Source organism: Lepidochelys kempii, chromosome 7 (genome assembly GCF_965140265.1).
Source record: "Lepidochelys kempii isolate rLepKem1 chromosome 7, rLepKem1.hap2, whole genome shotgun sequence".
Lineage (NCBI taxonomy): Eukaryota > Metazoa > Chordata > Testudines > Cheloniidae > Lepidochelys > Lepidochelys kempii.
In genome coordinates this window covers 118,548,818-118,567,828 of record NC_133262.1, presented here as the reverse complement: position 1 = coordinate 118,567,828, position 19,011 = coordinate 118,548,818, and the positions used below count along the sequence as shown (strand labels likewise).

General features: G+C 43.9%; 1 protein-coding gene across 1 annotated transcript in view; it reads right to left on the bottom strand.

The window, feature by feature from the left end:
- The window catches only part of SORCS1 (sortilin related VPS10 domain containing receptor 1), a 424,169-nt gene that overhangs the window by 128,614 nt on the left and 276,544 nt on the right, over positions 1 to 19,011 (bottom strand). The window contains exon 5 of the mRNA XM_073354427.1: positions 2,001 to 2,074. Within this exon, the coding sequence (XP_073210528.1) occupies positions 2,001 to 2,074 (74 nt within the window). The remainder of the gene's footprint in view (positions 1 to 2,000; positions 2,075 to 19,011) is intronic.

The following is a 19,011-nucleotide window of genomic DNA, read 5'->3' as shown; positions in this document are numbered from 1 at the left end:
AATCTGCTTCCCCTGATTGCAGCTGACTGGGCAGGGGCTAATTAGGTGCTTTTGCACTGGCGCCCTGCTACACTATCCCACGAAGAATGTCCTTCTAAGGGCCAGATTCAAACGTGATATGTAAGGTGATGTAAACCAGACCTCGGAGTTTCTGCTCTCAGTTAAACTACTACCTCCATCTGAAACTGATGGAAGTAACTCCAGTTGCATAGGAGTGTAACTGAGAACAGGGTCCAGCCTCCATACAATAATTTAGACCTACCTCTGAATTTGTCCTTTAGTACCATCTGTGCTGGAAAACAGACCAGCGCAACTTATTGTGCTCAGTCCAATGTGCTCATGCTTTCCTTTTCACGCAGGTTTATGTTACACTAATTGCTTGTTGCCGGAAGGTGAGGAGATATTTAGTGATAAACACTTTAGTGTCATGCAATTCCAGTGCATTATTTCAGGTATGCAGTGTAGAGACAACTGTCTGCTGTCCACTGAACAAAACAATGGGAGCTGAACAATCTCAAATGTTAAGGAAGTTTGGACCCAGATCCAGATATGACCCTTGAGGGTGGCTGCAGTCTCTATAACAAGCTGATTCTAAAGCCTCAGTTGAAACATCGATTAAAGACATTCAATACATGAAGATTGTGAGATGAACAGATACTATGGCAACGGGGACCATAGTAGTACCAAAGAGAGGTAAAACCTGTTAAATTAGGGTAGGGGTGGCCAACCTGAGCCTGAAGGAGCCAGAATTTACTAATGAACATTGCCAAAGAGCCACAGTAATATGTCAGCAGCCCCCCATCAGCTCCCGCTCCCAGCGCCTCCCGCCCACCAGCAGCCCTGCCAATCAGCGCCTCCCCCTCCCTCCATCCCTGCACCTCCCAATCAGCTGTTTCTTGGCATGCAGGGGGCTCTGAGGGGAGGAGGAGGGAGAGGAGCGAGGGCATGGCAGGAAGGGGTGGTGGGGGCAGGGCCTGCGGCAGAGCCAGGGGTGGAGCAGGGAGCCCCCCCCGGCACATTGGAAAGTTGGCACCTGTAGCTCCAGCCCCGGAGTCGGTGCCTAGACAAGGAGCCGCAGATTCACTTCTGAAGAGCCGCACGTGGCTCAGGAGCCACGGGTTGGCCACCCCTGAATTAGGGGATGGGTGGACCCATTTCTGAATTCAAACTCTGTGGCACAGGCTCCTGCCTACTTCACAGTTTTGCAGTCCAGTAGTATTCCCAGAAGTGGTGAAACATTTATGCAGTAGGGCTGATCCCATATGTATACATCTATCTTTGGCCTTGAAATTGGACTAGAAATCTTGGAACATTTGCCACCTGTTTAGTAGAACATGGCAACAATGCACAATGATTTAAGAGTGGAAGTGAAGAAAAATATTGTTTGTCATAGTGTAATGATGTCCGACATCCTGGTCGCTACTGGGGTTTGAACCCGTGATAACCTGAGCTAAAAGCATGAGCCTACACAGCTTGAGCTAAAGGACTATGGGTGAAAGCCTGGCTCTGCTTAAGCCAGTGGCAAAACTACCATGGACTTCAGTGTTCCCAGGATTTTCGGGAGCTGAAGTAGATTCATATTCTCCATGGCTTGGGTACCGAGGGGAACATATACATGAGAAACAGTTGCCCTGCACATGTCAGTCCTGCACACGTAACAGCACGGCAGAAAGCAATGGTCAGTACTAAGAAGATGAAGGCTACTTCTCAAAGTGTTATGATTTGTGCTAGTGTGGTGGCTAGGAGCCCTAATCATGCACCGGGACACCATTGTGCAAGGCGCTGTACAAGCCCGGAACAAGACGACAGTCTCCGCCCCGATGGGAAAAAATTAACCTCAACCCTAAAACAGAAGAGCAAAAGGTCGGAGTGATGACAACGTTTGTCTCCTTCAGCAACGCCTCGTCAGCCCCAGAGCTTAAATTCGAAAGCACCACCACCTCCACATCCGCATGGTGGAGCTGTGTTTGTGAAACCAAAAAATGTGCTTTGTTACTTACCAGTAGAACCTGTTTGGTGCGACACCCTCCTGGAGAAGCTGCCATCTTCTGCCAAACTCAACCGAACTGTATAACTGGAGACAAAACAGAGTACAATCACTGTACCTTCCTGACCTCTTTTTTTTTAATCTTCAAAAATCACATTAAAGTATGAGAATAAACATAGCCAACAAAGGAACAGAACTGCGACCCATACCACTTTGCAAGTGTTCTCTGGCATCCCTTGCTCCCGAGGCAGGGCCTCCAAAGTGAAAGGGCTGATCTGTGGACAGCCAGGAGACTCTGACTATAATGGAAAGGAAGAGCACGCCCTACGGAACAGAGTGTGACATTCCCCAGGCCCTTTCATGGTTTTGGAAAGGCTATGGGAAGTGAGGGGTTCTGTGGCACTGGGTGGGGGGTGGTGGGAAGTGGAGGGGCTCCACCCAGAATTATGCATTTATTCCTCTTGTGTGCTACAGATCCGAGCTCTCCAGTGGCGCGCTCCACCAGACAGCACAGCTAGGGGCTGTAAGGGTTCTGGGAAATGGCAGAGGTGGTTCCCAGGAGATCTGTAAACTGTGCACCTGCACTTGTCACAAACTACTCATTAATGGGGTACAGCCTGTCATGGCCACTACTACAGCCCATGGGTTGCAGCTCAACTGCACAAGTGCCCTGCCTCCTGGATGGGGAGGAGAAATTGACTCAAGTTTGTCCACTGTGCAAATCCTATTTTACTTGCTCTTTGCACAGGGAAACTGGGAACCATCTTTCTATAGACCTGCCCCATATTTTATGATACTTTAGTTACTCTCACCTAACTTACATCATGCTCCTGGGGATTTCAGGCACAGGTCATTCTCTGCATGCACTGTTGCCCACTACTGAATAGAATCAGCGGGTAGCTGTGTTAGTCTGTAGCCACAAAAACGACAAGGAGTCTGGTGGCACCTTAAAGACTAACAGATTTATTTGGGCAGAAGCTTTCGTGGCTAAAACACCACTTCTTCAGATGCAAGAATACTGTACTGAATAGAGTATCTCTGAAATGCTGGAACTAAAACATGCCTGTGTACCATTTGCAATTCTCTCGCACTTTGGTACCTGACTGAAAGGAAGCAGAAATAACCCTTGGTATCACTGACAGCCCCTGGAGATTCAACCACGGTTCCAATGGCAGAGGCCAGTGGTATTGAGAGGGGAAAAAATACTTGCACGGACTGTTGCAAATGATGCATATGAGCAGTTAGCTGCTAAACATAGCGATTGTGTCTGCATGCAACTGCAAACAGTTACCTACAGTTGACTGAGACATGTAACTCAGAGTCTAGCTCTTTTAGGTGATACCAGATAATAAAGGTTTCGGGGTAGTAGCATTTTTTACTTTCATCCTAAATTTATGCTTGCAAAGGCTGCTGAATTTACAGCCATACATAATGGAGATATGAAAGTTACTTACCTGTAAGCGAGGTTCTTCGAGAGGGACTCTGCATATTCCCACTCTTGGGAGAGTTTAGAATGTAGTATGCATATTAAGTTGGCTGGTGGGTAAGGAGTACTAGCTAAACAAGGACTGTGGCATCCATCTACCAATCTGTGCATTTTACCTAGTTGCAATATCTAACAAATAATGGCTTGGAAACATGCGTATTGAATGCCACGTGACTGCTCTAAAAATTTCTATTATTAGAACCTGTTTCAAACATGCCACCAAGGCTGCAATCTCTCTAGTGGAGTCTACGGTCAGATTAGGGCCCCGGGGCGGGGGGGGGGGAATAGGAGGGAGGGATTGTGAAGCTTGCTTGTAAATTTCTAGTATACACTCTCTGACCCATCTTGATAATGTATGTGTGGAAATAGGATTTCCTTTACAGTTACCAGCATATGAAACAAACAATTTAAGTGAAAATCTAAAGTCTTTAGTCCTATCCAAATAGAAGAATAAAACTCTTTTTGTATCCAAATAATATAGCTTTGATTCTCCTCTTATTCGAATGAGGTCGGGGTGGGGGGGAAGAGAGGGAGGCAACACTGGCAATGTGATGGACTGATTGATAAGGAAATTTGAGATGACTTTTGGTATGAATCTAGGATGTGGATGAAGAACTACTTTGTCCTTATAAAAGGTTGTAAATGAAGGGTCAGCCATTAAGGCATGAAGTTCACTAATCCTCCTAGCTGATGTTATTGCTATAATAAAGACAGTCTTAATTGATAAATGAAATAAGGAACACGAAGATAAGGGCTCAAATGGTGGAGACATAAGCTGTGACAGCACTAAAGTGCCATGGTGCCACAGGTGGGGTACAAACTTAGTAACTCTTTAAAAACTTAATACCCTCATGCAAGAATACCGATTTACCATCTATTGGTATATGAGAAGCTGCCAAAGCAACAAATAAACCTTTATCCTTTAAATATAACAAATACTCTAATATAGATTGAATAGGGCATGACACAGGATCGATATTCTATCAGATATCCACAGTGAAAACCATTTCCATTTTAATTCATAATATTTTCTAGTTGATTTTCTTCTGGCATTAAGAAGAACATGTTGAATATCCATAGAGAAAGACCTCTCCAACTCTGTTACAGACTGATTGCTTATGCTCTCAGATGAAATGATAATGGATCAGGATGGTAAACTGTCCCTTATTGTTGTTTCAGAACGTCTGGAAAAATCTCTAGTTTCTTTTGGAAAGAAGAAGCAAACCCGTGCACTACGGCTATCAGTATCATTTTGGCCGAGACCTGTCCTATTTTTCTCACAGTCTTCAACACCAGAGGAAATGGTGAGAATGCATACATTAGTTCTGCATCCCATCCACGGAGGAACGTACCTGCCAGAGAGTGACATGGTTCACTCACCCCTGTGGCGCCTTCTGGTGGCTGTTTTGTGAATTAGCTCTGCCAGCTGGTGGGCCCTCTTCTGGTGGCATCTCACTGCCATCACTTCAGTTCCCGGACCCACGTCGCTTCCAGGAATGCAGTGTCCCCTTCATGATACAGCCCTCCGGCTATGCCGCACTCTGTGCTCCCCCTTTCCAGGGGACAGTATTGCAGGACCTCAGTCCAGCCACTTCCTCAGTGGTGAGTGGGGGCAAGGGGAACCCAGGCCCGCCCAATACTCTGGCTCCTGGCCCAGGGACCCTGTAGATAACCTCCACTTGCTGCATCCCCTCTGACTCCTCAGTTAATTTCCCTGGGGCACCTCCCCGTGGCCTCCAGCACCTTCTTCACCCTGACCTCAGGGCTTCAGCCTGCCAGTTTTAGCTAAGCCTGCCAGTCCTAGCATCTAGCCAGGAGTCCTCTCGAGCTTCCCCAGTCCCTGCTAGCACTCCTTCCTCCTCCTAGGAGTCTGATTTTCCCTCCTCAAGCTCCAGGCAGATACTGAACTTGCTCTGCCCTGCAGCTCTTCTCATATGGGTCTGCCTGGCCCTGATTGGCTGCTCCTCTCAGCCCTTCTCTGATTGGCTACCTCCTGTGCAGCCTCCCTAGGACTCTATTAACCCCTTAGAGCCCAGTGTGGGACAGTCGGCCCATCACACAAAGATTGAGTATCCAATCTGGAACAAAAACAGCAGCATTTCCTGCTGAATCTTATAGCAATTAGATCTATCTTTGGCGCACCCCAAAGAGCAAAGATGTCTCTGATTACAGAGTCTTTCAAAGACCTTTGTGCATCTGTGTAGATTCCCTGCTTAGTTCTGGCTGAGGGATCCAGTCTGCTGTAAAGCTATCGGACTCATTCTTTGGGCTATACACCAGTCTCAAAGTTTCATTGCCTCCTTGCAAAGCTGTGGTGATAGGGCGTCCCCTTATCTGTTTACATAGTACATTGCTGTCATATTGTCTGTGGCCACTTGAACCACCGACCCTTGAATCTGGGGGAGAAATGGTCTGAGTGCCAACCAAATTGCTCTTGATTCCAGAATGCTACTATAGAGACAACCTTCCTGTTGACCCCAGAGTCCCCTTGTTACAAACTTCTCGAGCTGTGCACCTTAGCCTATTTTTGTGGAGCCTGTTGTGATGATCCTAGATAGGACTGGATAACACCCCTCTCAGAACATTTCCCTAATCCATCCACCACCAGATGGATCTTTGGATTTCCCTGGGAACTGAAATGATCATATCCCTACTGTGCGCCTGCAGTCTGATGTTCTTTGATAACCAGTGCTGGGGCAGTTTCATCCTAAACCTTGCATAAGTTGTGACATATGTACCATTATACCCATTAGTGATAGAAAAAATATTTACTCTTTGAGATGGAATCAGCAGCAAAGATTGAAAGGTATACTTTATCTTCAGGGACTTCTCCCTCGGAAGGTATGCTTTTGCTGTTTGGGAATCGAGAAGAGCTCCTATGAATAGAATTTTCTGTGATGGGGTCAGTAATGATTTTTTTAAAATTTATTAAAGAAACCAAAATTTCAGAATAGAGGGCATGCAAATTTTGTGACTTCTTCCAGCTCATCCTCTGAGGTTGCTAGTAGGAGCCAGTCATCAAAATATGGAAACACAGAAACCCCTCATCTCTTGAAGAATGCTGCTACTCCAGATAGACATTTTTAAAGACTTGAGGTGCCAAGGAGAGGCCAAAGGGGAGGGCTCTGTATTGGAAATGGTCCTGCCCTACAGCAAAATGAAGGTACTTCCTGTACAATGGTCTTATTGAAATATGAAAGTAAGCTTCTTTGAGATCCAGAGCAGTAAACCAATCTAGAAAGGATAGGGAAGGAATATAGGATCTTAGGGTTAATATACTGAAATGCATCTTTCAGATGTACTTGTTTAGCTTCCTTAGATCTAAGACTGGACGAAGATCTCCATCTTTCTTTGGAATTAGAAAATAGCAGGAGCAGAACCCTTGATTCCTGAGATTTATTGGAACCTTCTCTATTGCTGTCTCCATTAGCAGAGAATTGATCCCTGATCTTAACAATGTCCCTGTGTGGGGTTCCTGAAAAGAGAGGGAGAGGAAGGTTGGTTTGGAGGAAGGGTATCAGCCTGGATGGTATAACCATTCTTTATAGTATCCAATACCCATCTGTCCGTGGTGATCTTTAGCCACTCACTCTAACATTGACTTAAAAGGTCTCCAAATGTAAGGAAAACAGGATTCAACATTGCTTTGCTGCTCTCAAACACCACTGAAAACCTGCAGTCTCACTGCAAGCAAAGAAGCCGTGATAGGCCAATTATTTTGCTTCATTTTGGGCTTGAATGACCATCTCTTGTATGACTGAGAATCAAAAGACTGTTGTTGTTGGTATTGGTAGTGATGTCTATTTTTGTTGAATGAAGAAGAATAAGGTGGGTTATGCTGTCTTTGGAATCTGAAAAGGTCAAAAAGATCTCCTTTTGAAAGTCTGCAAAAGACCCAGGGACCTAGATGTAGATCTAGTCTCTTTCATTTTTTCCAATAACTCATTGGTATTTGAACTACACAAGCAGTTGCCTTCAAATGGAAAGTCCTCAACTTTAGATTTTGTTCCCTGTGGAAAAGAAGAGGAGCATAGCCAGGCATGTCTTCTGAGAGTTCTTACTGTTGCCACTGGGCTTGAAGACACATCTGAGACAGCAAAGGACAGCCTTTATGCTTGCTTACCAATGTTTTGACCCTCCTTAAAGAGGGAATTAGTGACTCTGGGAAAGGAGAAGAGCATAGCACTTCTTCTGCCAGGGAGGAGAAGGGAGAATTTGAGAAGGATGGGAGATGAACTAGGGAAATATAACCTAGATGGAGCTACTATAAGGTGGATGAATAACTGCTTGGAAAATAGTTCCCAGAGAGTAGTTATCAGTGGTTTACAGTCAAGTTGGAAGGGCATATTGAGTGGAGTCCCAAAGGGATCAGTTCTGGGTCTGGTTCTGTTCAATATCTTCATCAATGATTTAGATAATGGCATAGACAGTACGCTTATAAAGTTTGCAGACGATACCAAGCTGAGAGGGGTTGCAAGTGCTTTGGAGGATAGGATTAAAATTCAAAACAATCTGGACAAACTGCAGAAATGGTCTGAAGTAAACAGGATGAAATTCAATAAGGACAAATGCAAAGTATTCCACTTAGGAAGGAACAATTAGTCAAAGACATACAAAATGGGAAATGACTGCCTAGAAAGGAGTACTGTAGAAAGGGATTTTGTGGTCATAGTGGATCACAAGCTAAATATGAGTCAACACTGTAACACTGATCCAAAAATAGCAAACATCCTTCTGGGATGCATTAGTAGGAGTGTTGTAAGCAAGACATGAGAAGTAATTCTTCCGTTCTATACTGTGCTGATTAGGACTCAACTGGAGTATTGTGTCCAGTTCTGGGCGCCACATTTCAGGAAAGATGTGGACAAATTGAAGAAAGTCCAGAGAAGAGTAACAAAAGTGATTACAGTCTAGAAAACATGTCCTATGAGGGAAGATTGAAAAAAAATTGGGTTTGTTTAGTCTGGAGAAGAGGAGACAGAGGGAACATAACAGTTTTCAAGTACATAAAAGGTTGTTAGAAGGAGGAGGGAGAAACATTATTCTCCTTAACCTCTGAGGATAGAACAACAAACAATGGGCTTAAATTGCAGCAAGGGCAGTTTAGGTTGGACATCAGGAAAAGCTTCCTAACTGTCAGGTGGTTAAGCACTGGAATACATTGCCGAGGGAGGTTCTGGAATCTCCATCATTGAAGATTTTTAAGAGCAGGTTAGACAAACATCTGTCAAGGATATTTTAGATAATACTTAGTCCTGCCATGAGTGCAGGGGACTGGACTAGATGACCTCTCGAGGTCCCTTCCAGTCCTATGATTCTATGATTTTAAATCTTTCAGTTGAACAGAAGGAGTATTGTTACAGTACACAACAGGGAATAAACAGACTTGGCTTCTATTCTCAGCTTGCATGACCTTGGGCAACTCACTTAATATTACTCACTTAATATCTCTCTCTCTCAGTTCCCCCATTTTATAGACAGGATAATACCTCACAAGGATGTTTATAAGTTACCTACATTAACTAGAGCTCTTTCAAAAACGGTAAGTTCTTTTAAACATTTTGAAATATCCTTTGAAAAAGATATCCCTTTTCCTTTCCCCTTCCTTTCTCAATTGCAAAAAAAGAAAAAGGAAAAAAAAAGAAGGGATGAAAAGAATGGGGAAATACAAGAAAAAGATGATAACAAGGGAAAGGAAGGAGGAAAACATTTTTGGTTTTGATTTGAAAACCGAAATATTTTCAATTTTCCATTTTCAGGATTTTGTGTTTAAAAAGTGGAAAATTTTAGATGCATGTGAAAAAAAAATCAGAGAAGTTTCCTTTTATCAAGAAGGAAAGAATGGAGGCACCTTAACAAACATCTTTATTCAGTCACTAGTGAAAAGGGGGTACAGGCTTTCCACCCTTGTCTGCCTCTCATTCTACAGCTTCTCTAGACTGTCACAACAAAACATTGAGCACTATTATTATTGTCACATCACAGAAATCTCCAGTTGTGTTAACAGTGCACCAGCAACAGTGTGTCTGAACTGAGAGGAATAAAAAGAAAACCTTGATGGAATTGTTTTAAATGGAGGAAATATGCATTGCTCTTCATTGTATCTGGTCTTTCACACCTCACTACGTTCACATCACAACTTCTAGTTATACCTGCACTAAATGCAGGGGACGTTTTATGTGTTCTTAGGAACTGTTCTTGGTTCCCTGGAAGCAAGTGGCAAAAGCTCCCATTGTGTTTGGTGGGATTGACTGGGATTAGGTCCACAGAGAGTTGCATCTACATAGGGCATCGAGGGATCCTCCTCATTTGCCAGCAGCTGAGCTTCTATAATACGCAATTATTCATCTTGGTTTCCAATGTGCAAAATGGTGACACGTTAACTGGAGAGTTATTACAGATTCTCCTGACACTGGTTGCGGAACATCTCACGAGTGTTCAAGGTAAATACTTTTACCATGAAGTAGCGTGAGATGTTAAGTTAAATCTGGCAGGATCTTGGGCAGCATTAATGACCTTCAGTGATCAGGCCAAAAAAAAAAAAAAATTCCCTATAGGGTGCTTTGTCAAGTGTATTTTACTGAGATGACATTTTGGAGTGGAATGGTGGACCAGAAGGAAAAGGAGAATATCTGGGGGCTAGGCTTGATTTTTATCCAGACAGGACACAGGGATATTTCCCCTATTTATCATGTATGGTGCTTTCATGAAAAAAAAGATGCACAGCAGCTTACTGCCATGTTGTAATATAAGCTTTTTCTCTCCCAGGGCTGTTATGACAGGCTCATCCATGTAGTCTCTTAGGGGATGACATTTTATTTTTTTTTGGCAAGCATTTCAGTCTGATTACAGGTAATTTTCATTATTAGATCAAAATGATATAATGTTCTTCCATTTTTCAAAGCACAAATAGAAAAAGAATCTTTGATCAGTTTTGATCTAAATTTTCATCTAAGGGGCAAATGTTGATTTGTCACTCTGTTTTTATATTTTGCTCCTGCTCAGGCAAAATTTCTATTGAGTACAAACTGGATTAAAAAAAATCACCTTCTCTTGCTAGCAGTTCTGGGAATGGATCGCAGTGCATCTTGGGGGCGGGGTCACCACCCCATGATGCAGTTTTCTCCATCCCATAATTCCAAGGGCTTCCAACTATGTTTTGCATCATTTTCAAACTACTCCAGTAAACTCTGCCTGAAAGCATGGATCTCGCCACTGTTCACCAGGGTTGTGACAAGCATTATGAGCACAATACAGCTGATCCTGCAGTACTTCATGAGCTGCAAATCTGACCAGGAAGCCATGGAGACTGCCTTCCTGTGTGCTATGGAAAGAAACAATTAAAGACTGAGGTTGGCATTCATGGAGCAGCAGTACATGGTAGACTGCTGTGACTGGGCTTAGGTAACAAGCACTGAGTGGTGGGATCGCACTGTGATGCAGGTATGGGATGATGAGGAGTGGCTGCAGAATTTCCTTGAACTCTGTGTGAAGCTCACGTCCACCCTGCGGTGCCAGGATACCAAAATGAGAGTTGCCCTGACAGTGGGAAAGTGAGTGACGATTGCTGTGTGGAGGCTGGCAACTCCAGACTGTTACCGGTCAGTCATGAATCAGTTTGGAGTTGGGAAGTCCACTGTGGGGGTTGCAGTGATGCAAGTGTGCACAGCCATTTATAGCCTCCTGCTACAAAAGACTGTGACTCTGGGCAATGTGCAGAAAATAGTGGATGGCTTTGTGGCAAAGGGATTCCCTAACTGTATCCAGTCGACAGATGGCATACGTATCCCAATTTTAGCCCCAGACCATCTTGTGATGGAGTACATTAACAGAAAGGGCTACTTTCACTGACATCAACACAGGGTGATCAGGGAAGGTGCATGATGCACACATCTTTAGGAACACTGGCCTATATAGAAAGCCACAAGCAGGGACTTTCTTTCCAGACCAGAAGATTTCAACAGGGGATGTGGAAATGCCCCTAGTGATCCTGGGAGACCCAGCATATCCCTTCTTTTCGTGGCTTATGAAGCCATGAACCAGAAACCTTGACTGCAGCAAGGAGTGCTTCAACAACATGTTCAGCAGGTACAGAATGACCGTTGAATGTACGTTTGGCAGATTAAAGGATTGTTGGTGCTGCCTTTTGGCAGGTTAGACCTCAATGAGGAAAATATTTCAGCCTGTGGTGCTGCGCATAACATCTCTGAAGCCAAGGGGGAAAGTTTTCCCAGGGATAGAGCACTGAGATGGATCACCTGGCAGCTGATTTGGAGCATCCAGACACCAGGGCTATTAGAGGAGTTTAATGGGGGGTGGGGGATGCTATTCAAATCAGGGAGCTTTGAAGCAGTATTTTGACAATAAGCCCCAGTAATGTGTTTTTCTGTAATAAATTGAGCCAGGAATTGTTTACCTGCCACCGTAAATGACCCCTGTAATGATTCCTGCCTGAGCGTTAATTGTAGTCTGCAAATGTGCCGATGGCCACTGTGTATGAATTTCTGTTGCAACCCTACAGCGTAGGCCACAAATAAAGAATCACTGTCTTTGTAAGACTAAATTTTTATTAAACAGCAATACACAGATTAACATTTCTTACAAGGGACATGACAGTGAGCAGCACTCTTTGAAGTGAGGATCTCACAGCTGTGTGCAAGTCATGCTGTCATTATGGAAAATGTCCCTAGGGGTGGAGTGCAAGGGGTACTGCAATGGGCCGGGAATGTGAGAGGAATGTGTGGGGAGTTTGGGGAGGGCAATGAAGGCAGTTCTGTATGGACTGCTGAGGGAGCTGAGCAGGCATGTGTTCCACTTGCAGCAAAATCAGGGACCTCAGCATCTCTGTTCGGTCCTCCATGAGCTTTATCATCCACTCCTTATCCTCTATTATCTACTCCTCCTCTGTCTCCTCTCTTGGCTATCCATTTCTAGTTTTTCATTTGTTGTTTCTCTCTATGATCTGTGCTCCCTATCTGACGATTGCAGCGCTTCGCAAAACATGTCCTCCTTATTCCTTGTTTGCCTCCTTATCTGACGGCGGCACTCTGCCGATACGTAGGACCTGGCCCCCAAAGGCACATCTGCAGAAGCAAAAGAAACAATACACAGAGTCAGTATTATGTGTGCACTCACAGTCTTGAATCATAGAAGTTACATACACTCCTTTCTCACTTTCCCTTGACAAACATGCAGCACAGCCAGAGCACTAAACATGGTGAGTTCAGCCCAGGGGAGGGGGAAGGGTGGTGCAAGATGGGACAAAGGGTCTGAGTGATTTCAGAAGGGGATTACTACAAGCGCCTAGGCACACTATTCTGAACACTGGCACCATTTTCCACAGGCAGGGGCGATCAAAGTTGAAATCACACTGCTGAGAGTAACTGAAGATGCAAGGGTGCATCTCCAGCATGCGTGTGGCTTCAGACAGGATCCATACACAGCTCCCCTGTGTGCTGCTTTGGTTCCTGCAGAAGTAATTGCTGATTGGCACGGCAAAGTTTCCTACAATCGGGGAAGAAACAAAGCAGCTCTGCCAAAGAATGTTCCGCAAAGGATTGCAGAATATCTTCAGGAAAGTTTCCTAGAGATCTCTGTGGAGGATTCCCAGGAGATCTCAGTATGCATTAACAAACTTTTCCACTGTGTTGCTGCACAGGGGAATGTGAAGTAGATGCAAACAGTACCTAGTGTTTCAGAGTAGCAGCCGTGTTAGTCTGTATCCGCAAAAAGAAAAGGAGGACTTGTGGCACCTTAGAGACTAACAAATTTATTTGAGCATAAGCTTTCGTGAGCTACAGCTCACTTCATAGGATGCATTCAGTGGAAAATACAGTGGGGAGATTTATATACACAGAGAACATGAAATAATGGGTGTTACTGTATGTAGCTCACGAAAGCTTATGCTCAAATAAATTTGTTAGTCTCTAAGGTGCTACAACTCCCCCTTTCCTTTTTGCAGTACCTAGTGTTGTTAATTTTGATTCCTTCTCCCACGTGCACCATGTAACAAAATAAAGGACACCTCTCCTTCATGTCACTGTGCACTATCAAAGCAAAATAGTACTTACCAGAGCTCTCCTCTCCTGCTTCAGGCACACTAGAGCTGGGCAGCTGGGACTCCAGAGTCAAAAAGAGGTCCTGGCTCAGCACGCCAATGGAAGAGCCTGTTGCTTGTCCCACATCTTCCTCCAACTAGACCCCCTTGTCCACCACTTGTCCTCAGGGTTGACTCTGCTAGCTGCTGAATGCAGTCCCCCCAGAGTATCCACGAGGCTTTTGGCAGTGCAGGTGAGGTCGCCTCTGAGGATGTCATGCAGCTCTTTGTAGAAGTGGCATGTTTTTGGTGCCACACCAGAGTGATGGTTGGCCTCCCCTGCCTTTTGGTAAGGCTACATCAGCTCCTTGATCTTAGCACAGCACTGCTACATGTCCCTATTGTGCCCCTTCTCATCCATGCCATGAGCAATCTGCTTGTAGATGTCAAAGGTCCTATGGCTGGATCAGAGCTGCAACTGCACAGTCTCCTCTCCTCACAGACCCAACAGATCCAGCAACTTCCGTGTACTCCAGGCAGGAGCGTGTTTGCTGCCGAAAGCCAGCATGGTCAGCTGGGAAGATGCAATCTGAGCTGTCCATGCCGAGAAAACAGGAAATAGAATTTCCAAAATTTCCGGGGCTTTAAAGAGGGAGGGGCGCATGCCCGTATACCTGGCTGCAGGGCAGAGAAGTAGAAACTGCTTATTGGAGCGGTTATGATGGGCATTGTGGGACACCTCCTGGATGCTGCTTAGGGGGACATAAGCAAGTGCAGTGTCTACACTGACACTGCGTCGCTCTAACTTTGTTGCAAAAAGCTCCATGCTGCTCATTGATGTGGTTTTATTATGTTGGTGTGGCAGGGGAGTTAAATCAGCAGGAGTATTGTTGTGAGAAAACTTCAATTGTTTTGCTGATGAAAGCTGACTTTTGTTGACAAAACTGTGTAGTGTAGACAAGGCCTAAATCTCATTTTCGTAAGGGAGCTAGGCACTGAATCTAAATCCTATCAACTGTTGATATGAATAAATGGATTTTATTTATTTTAGATCTAAGCCAATTTATACCTCATGAGCCCGTACCTTGCCACCATCTACAACTAGAGATGGTTGAAATGTTCCTTGAAATTTGAATGTGATTTAATATATTATATGAAGACCTTAAATACCTCTCCCGCATGGACTCAATGAGCAAGATTCTAAAGTAGTGTAAATTGATATATCTCCATTGATTTCATTGGAGCTAAACCAAATTACACCAGATGAGGATCTGGGCCTATAATTAATTTATCTGTAATCTTATTTGGTTTTGTGTTTTCATTTATTGGTCTGTACATTTTAAAATCTCTATAATAAACATCACCTAGAAGAGATTGAAGGGTTTAATGTTCTTTGAGCATCAGACAAGTTTAATACCTGTAGCTTTAATCACCTGGAGTTAAGAGATTATACCCAATAGGTCACTGCCTTCCTATCCAGAGTTGACTGAATTACAATGCTGAAATCTCCCAACATTATCTTCTGTCCTCAGGTTAAATGAGCTGAGCTGTGAGAAGTTTCATAAAAATTCCACCTTAGGGAATTTGGGGTAGATACATTAATAAAATTGAACTGTGAGCCGCCTGTCTTCCATAAGAACACTGAATTTACCCTGTGGTTCAGAAAGTTCAGCTCTCATAACAAAAGGCACAGATTAATGTCTTGGATAAATTACAGCTTGTGGGTGTTGAATCTTGCAATGCACCGAAGAAGAAGAAGCCTCGCTCACAATTTTGCTGATGAACACAAGGTATGTCTTAAAGAAACCAGTTGTCATCCATGACCTGTGTCACACTGTCTGGAGTGGCTCACAACCAAGAGTGCTTACCTCAGGGCAGACTGTCAGAAACAGGGCAGATACCTCAAACTAATGGTATGTTCTATAATTAGATTTTGCCAAGCCAGTAACAAATGTGAAGTCCTGGATCACTACAACAGTCTCACCATGGAGTCACAAACAGTCCCGTTAGACTTTCCAGTTTATCTTGCCACCCAGACAAACTGGATTTAGTGATAAATGGTCACTTACATGAAAAATCACACAATATGCAGGTTGCTTCCAGTCCCAAGAGACCAGTCACTTACCCCAATCAACTGATACCCTAGATTTTACACCAAATACAAGGCCTGTAGCCAATCCTCTAATACACTATCTAAAGGTTTATTGACTAGGAAAGAGAAATAAGAGTTATTTACAGGTTAAAGCAAACAGACATATGCACAAATGAGTTGCAATCTAAATCCTAAGAGTGGCACGGTTGTAGTGATCTGTCAATTCAAAGTGTTTTCAGGGCGGACCCAGGAGGCAACCCTTGGGGAACTCTGGCTTCAGTTTGATCTCTCTAGCCCTGTGAGAGTTCAAACAGCAAAAGAGATGGAAAATGTTCCTGTGACTTTGTTTTAGTTCCTTCACTCAGCTTCCAAATCCATAGGACGAGCTTCGTTGAATATAACATGTCCAAGGTGTGATAGGGCCATTCACCCATCCTTTGTATTGTAATGTTCCTTGATGGCCCATCTGATTTGAAAGTTCTTCTTGACGGGCAGGTGGACGACATTCTTCCCATCTGGGTTCACAAGTTTAGAGCAAATATTTTCAAAGCAAAAGTTGCATATTTTTTATAGCATGAAATATAGACATTGCAAGTGAGATTAATGCAGGCAGCAATTTAGAAGCATTTCATAGAGTCTAAACACTAACTACATCCTTATAAGACAAATTCCTATTCTGAGCAACACTAACATACAGGTGAACTGGTCTGGTCTCCATCTATGAGCTTGTCAGTTCTTAGCTAATGCCTGCAATCTTGGCAAGAGCTGGCGCCTGGTTTGCCAGCATCACAACCTGATTCATATGAAGTGTGTGATGTCCTCTGTGATCCTGAAAGCTGGCTGGTGAGTCTACCAACTCAGTATTCATCCAGCTTGCCCAAACAGGCCACTCAGCTCCTGATAGTCTAAGCATCATCCTGCAAGATAGAGGGATAACCACAGTCTTTGTATCTGACCTCAGAAGCAAGGAAGGTAATCCTGCCAAATCCAAAGCATTTGAAAGGCCTGTTTGAACGGGGCAAAATGTGTTCACCTTTTTTTTCCAGTGGAAAATGCATATTTGGGTTAATGGAAACATTTTGCAAATTCATGTCTAATTCACTGAATTGTTTTGGCTGGGAACAAGGTAAAATCAAAATGTTTGGAAAAAGTCGAAATGTTTCTATTTGAAATGACTTTGTTTTGAAATTTCCTTCAATTTTATGTTAAGAAACAAAACAACAACAACAAAAAACCTTCAAGAAAAAAAGCTTGAAATTGAAACACAATTTTTGTGCAACCCAAAATAACCTTTTTTTCTCCCAAGAACTGCCACTGAACCCCCAAATTGGCTTTTTGCATAGCTCTTGTCCTGGGACATCATCTCAGGGGATCACAGTCCTAGGCAGGCCTCCTAAAGGTGGCCTACCATTCCATCAGTCTTGAGAGGCTTCTTCTCCAAGAGCCCCTGTGATGTGGAAACCTGTCACTATTTCTTTTTAATATCCACAGACAATCCTTAGGGATTACAATGAGATTATATGGGCTGCAAGGCCTCATGCTTCAGTATTTCTATCAATCTCTGAGTATTAAGGATTAGGCTGAGGACTCCATGGGAGGAAACTTTCCCACATCCCACAAACTTTCCCACTGGGGGCAAGTGGGGAGAGGTTCTGACACCTTCTGCTGAAACATCTGGTGTTGACCACTGTCAGAGACAGGATACTGGATTAGATGAACCACGGGTCTGATCCAGTCTGGCAGATTTTGTATGCTAATGAGGACATACAGCTCTGTACATTGATTTCATCCTGTGGAGCTGTGGGAGATGGGAGTTTAGAGAAAGAACAGCTGTCTTGAACTGAATCCAGGAAGTGACAGGATATTAACTGGAAGAGATGATTATTTGTAGGAGCTGGTAGGCACCACAATTTTGCCCTCTTCTGAGGACATTTCTTCTAAAAAATGTTATATCAATGCACAGCCTCAGGTTGAACTTGATTTATCACTCACCTCGGAGAATCAAATAATTGCAGTCACACAAAGCAACTTCTCTCACCTCCAGCTTCCAGGAAGTCTTCACTTATTTCCCTCAGATATAGCCCTGATCACAATAATCCAGACATTCATAAAGCCATCCTGAATTTACAAAAAAATCCCTCTATCTTGACCTCGCCAAAAATACCTGGCTCAGATCTGGATCGGAACTTCCCCAAAAGAACTGAGATATATGGTCCGAGGGTTGCGTCAAACGCTCTTCTAATTCCTTCATGGAAATCCTACAGAATGCTAATCTTCATGCCCATTTCTTCAGTTCGCCCTAATTCTTTCCCCTTCGTGTGTGAGCTCCTTAAAGCTATTCATGTTCCAAGTGCCTTCCCCCCTCCCGCAAAAAAGATAATCTATTCAGATAACAGTCATTGCATTTACACCACAGATTTCTCATTGTGTCTCTCTATGTGAGTCTATAAAGAACTTTTACAGTTACTTTCCTCTCCATATGTGGCACAATGTTGCACAAGGCACCATACAGACACGTGTAACAATCTCTGAAGCATTGTTAAGCTTAAAGTGTAAACATAACAAAGTCAAACTGAACGCAGAAGCTGGAATAAAATCAGCCCGTTCCTGCTACTAACCCCCATTCATTTATACTGAATAAGTTTATTACTGGTATATTGCACATTATTACCACCACAGGTGTATTTGAAGGAATTCAGCTCCTTCCATTAATGTTTTAGTCATTATTCTTAGTGTCTATCTGGGTACTATTCAAATATTATTCATGTGTGAAGGAGTCTACCTGGGAGTGATCCAATACATCCAGGAAGGCAGAGGATAGCAGGACAGATTTCACATTTGTCTCTTTTGATCCGTTCCTCTCTTCTTTGGTGCCCTCCTTTTATTCAAAGCTGCTGAAGAGCAATCAAGGGAAAACAAGGTTCTCCTCCTCGCAATCTGGGTTTCTTTTTCTTTCTATGCCTCCAGGAATAGAATGCTGTTGACTTCCTGTTGTGTGAATGGGTCAAATTGAGGGCCACCTTGTGGCTCAGCTTGTACAGTGAGTGTGGGGACATAAAGCATTCTTTGATAGCCTGGTGCTGGCAACGTGTACTGCAGGTTGAAGCAAGATGGGGAAACCAGGCTATGCAGAAAGGATATATGCCCCTTACACAGAGAAGAGGCTGGAGTGGGTGGAGTTTTTAGATCCACACCTCCTGCCAGCACACTAGCTAGTGTGCTTACATGAACATTGCAAAGGAAGTTAGCTACAGCTGGTATAGGCCTGGAAAAGGGTGCTCCTGCTGCAGAGCAGCTGGAGACGGGGAGCTATATTGGGAAGCAGAGTATGATTCAGAGATTGCACTGCCCATTGATTGGGGCTTGTGGCAAAGCCAAGACTCCACCCCAACTGAGGGGAGATATGCAAT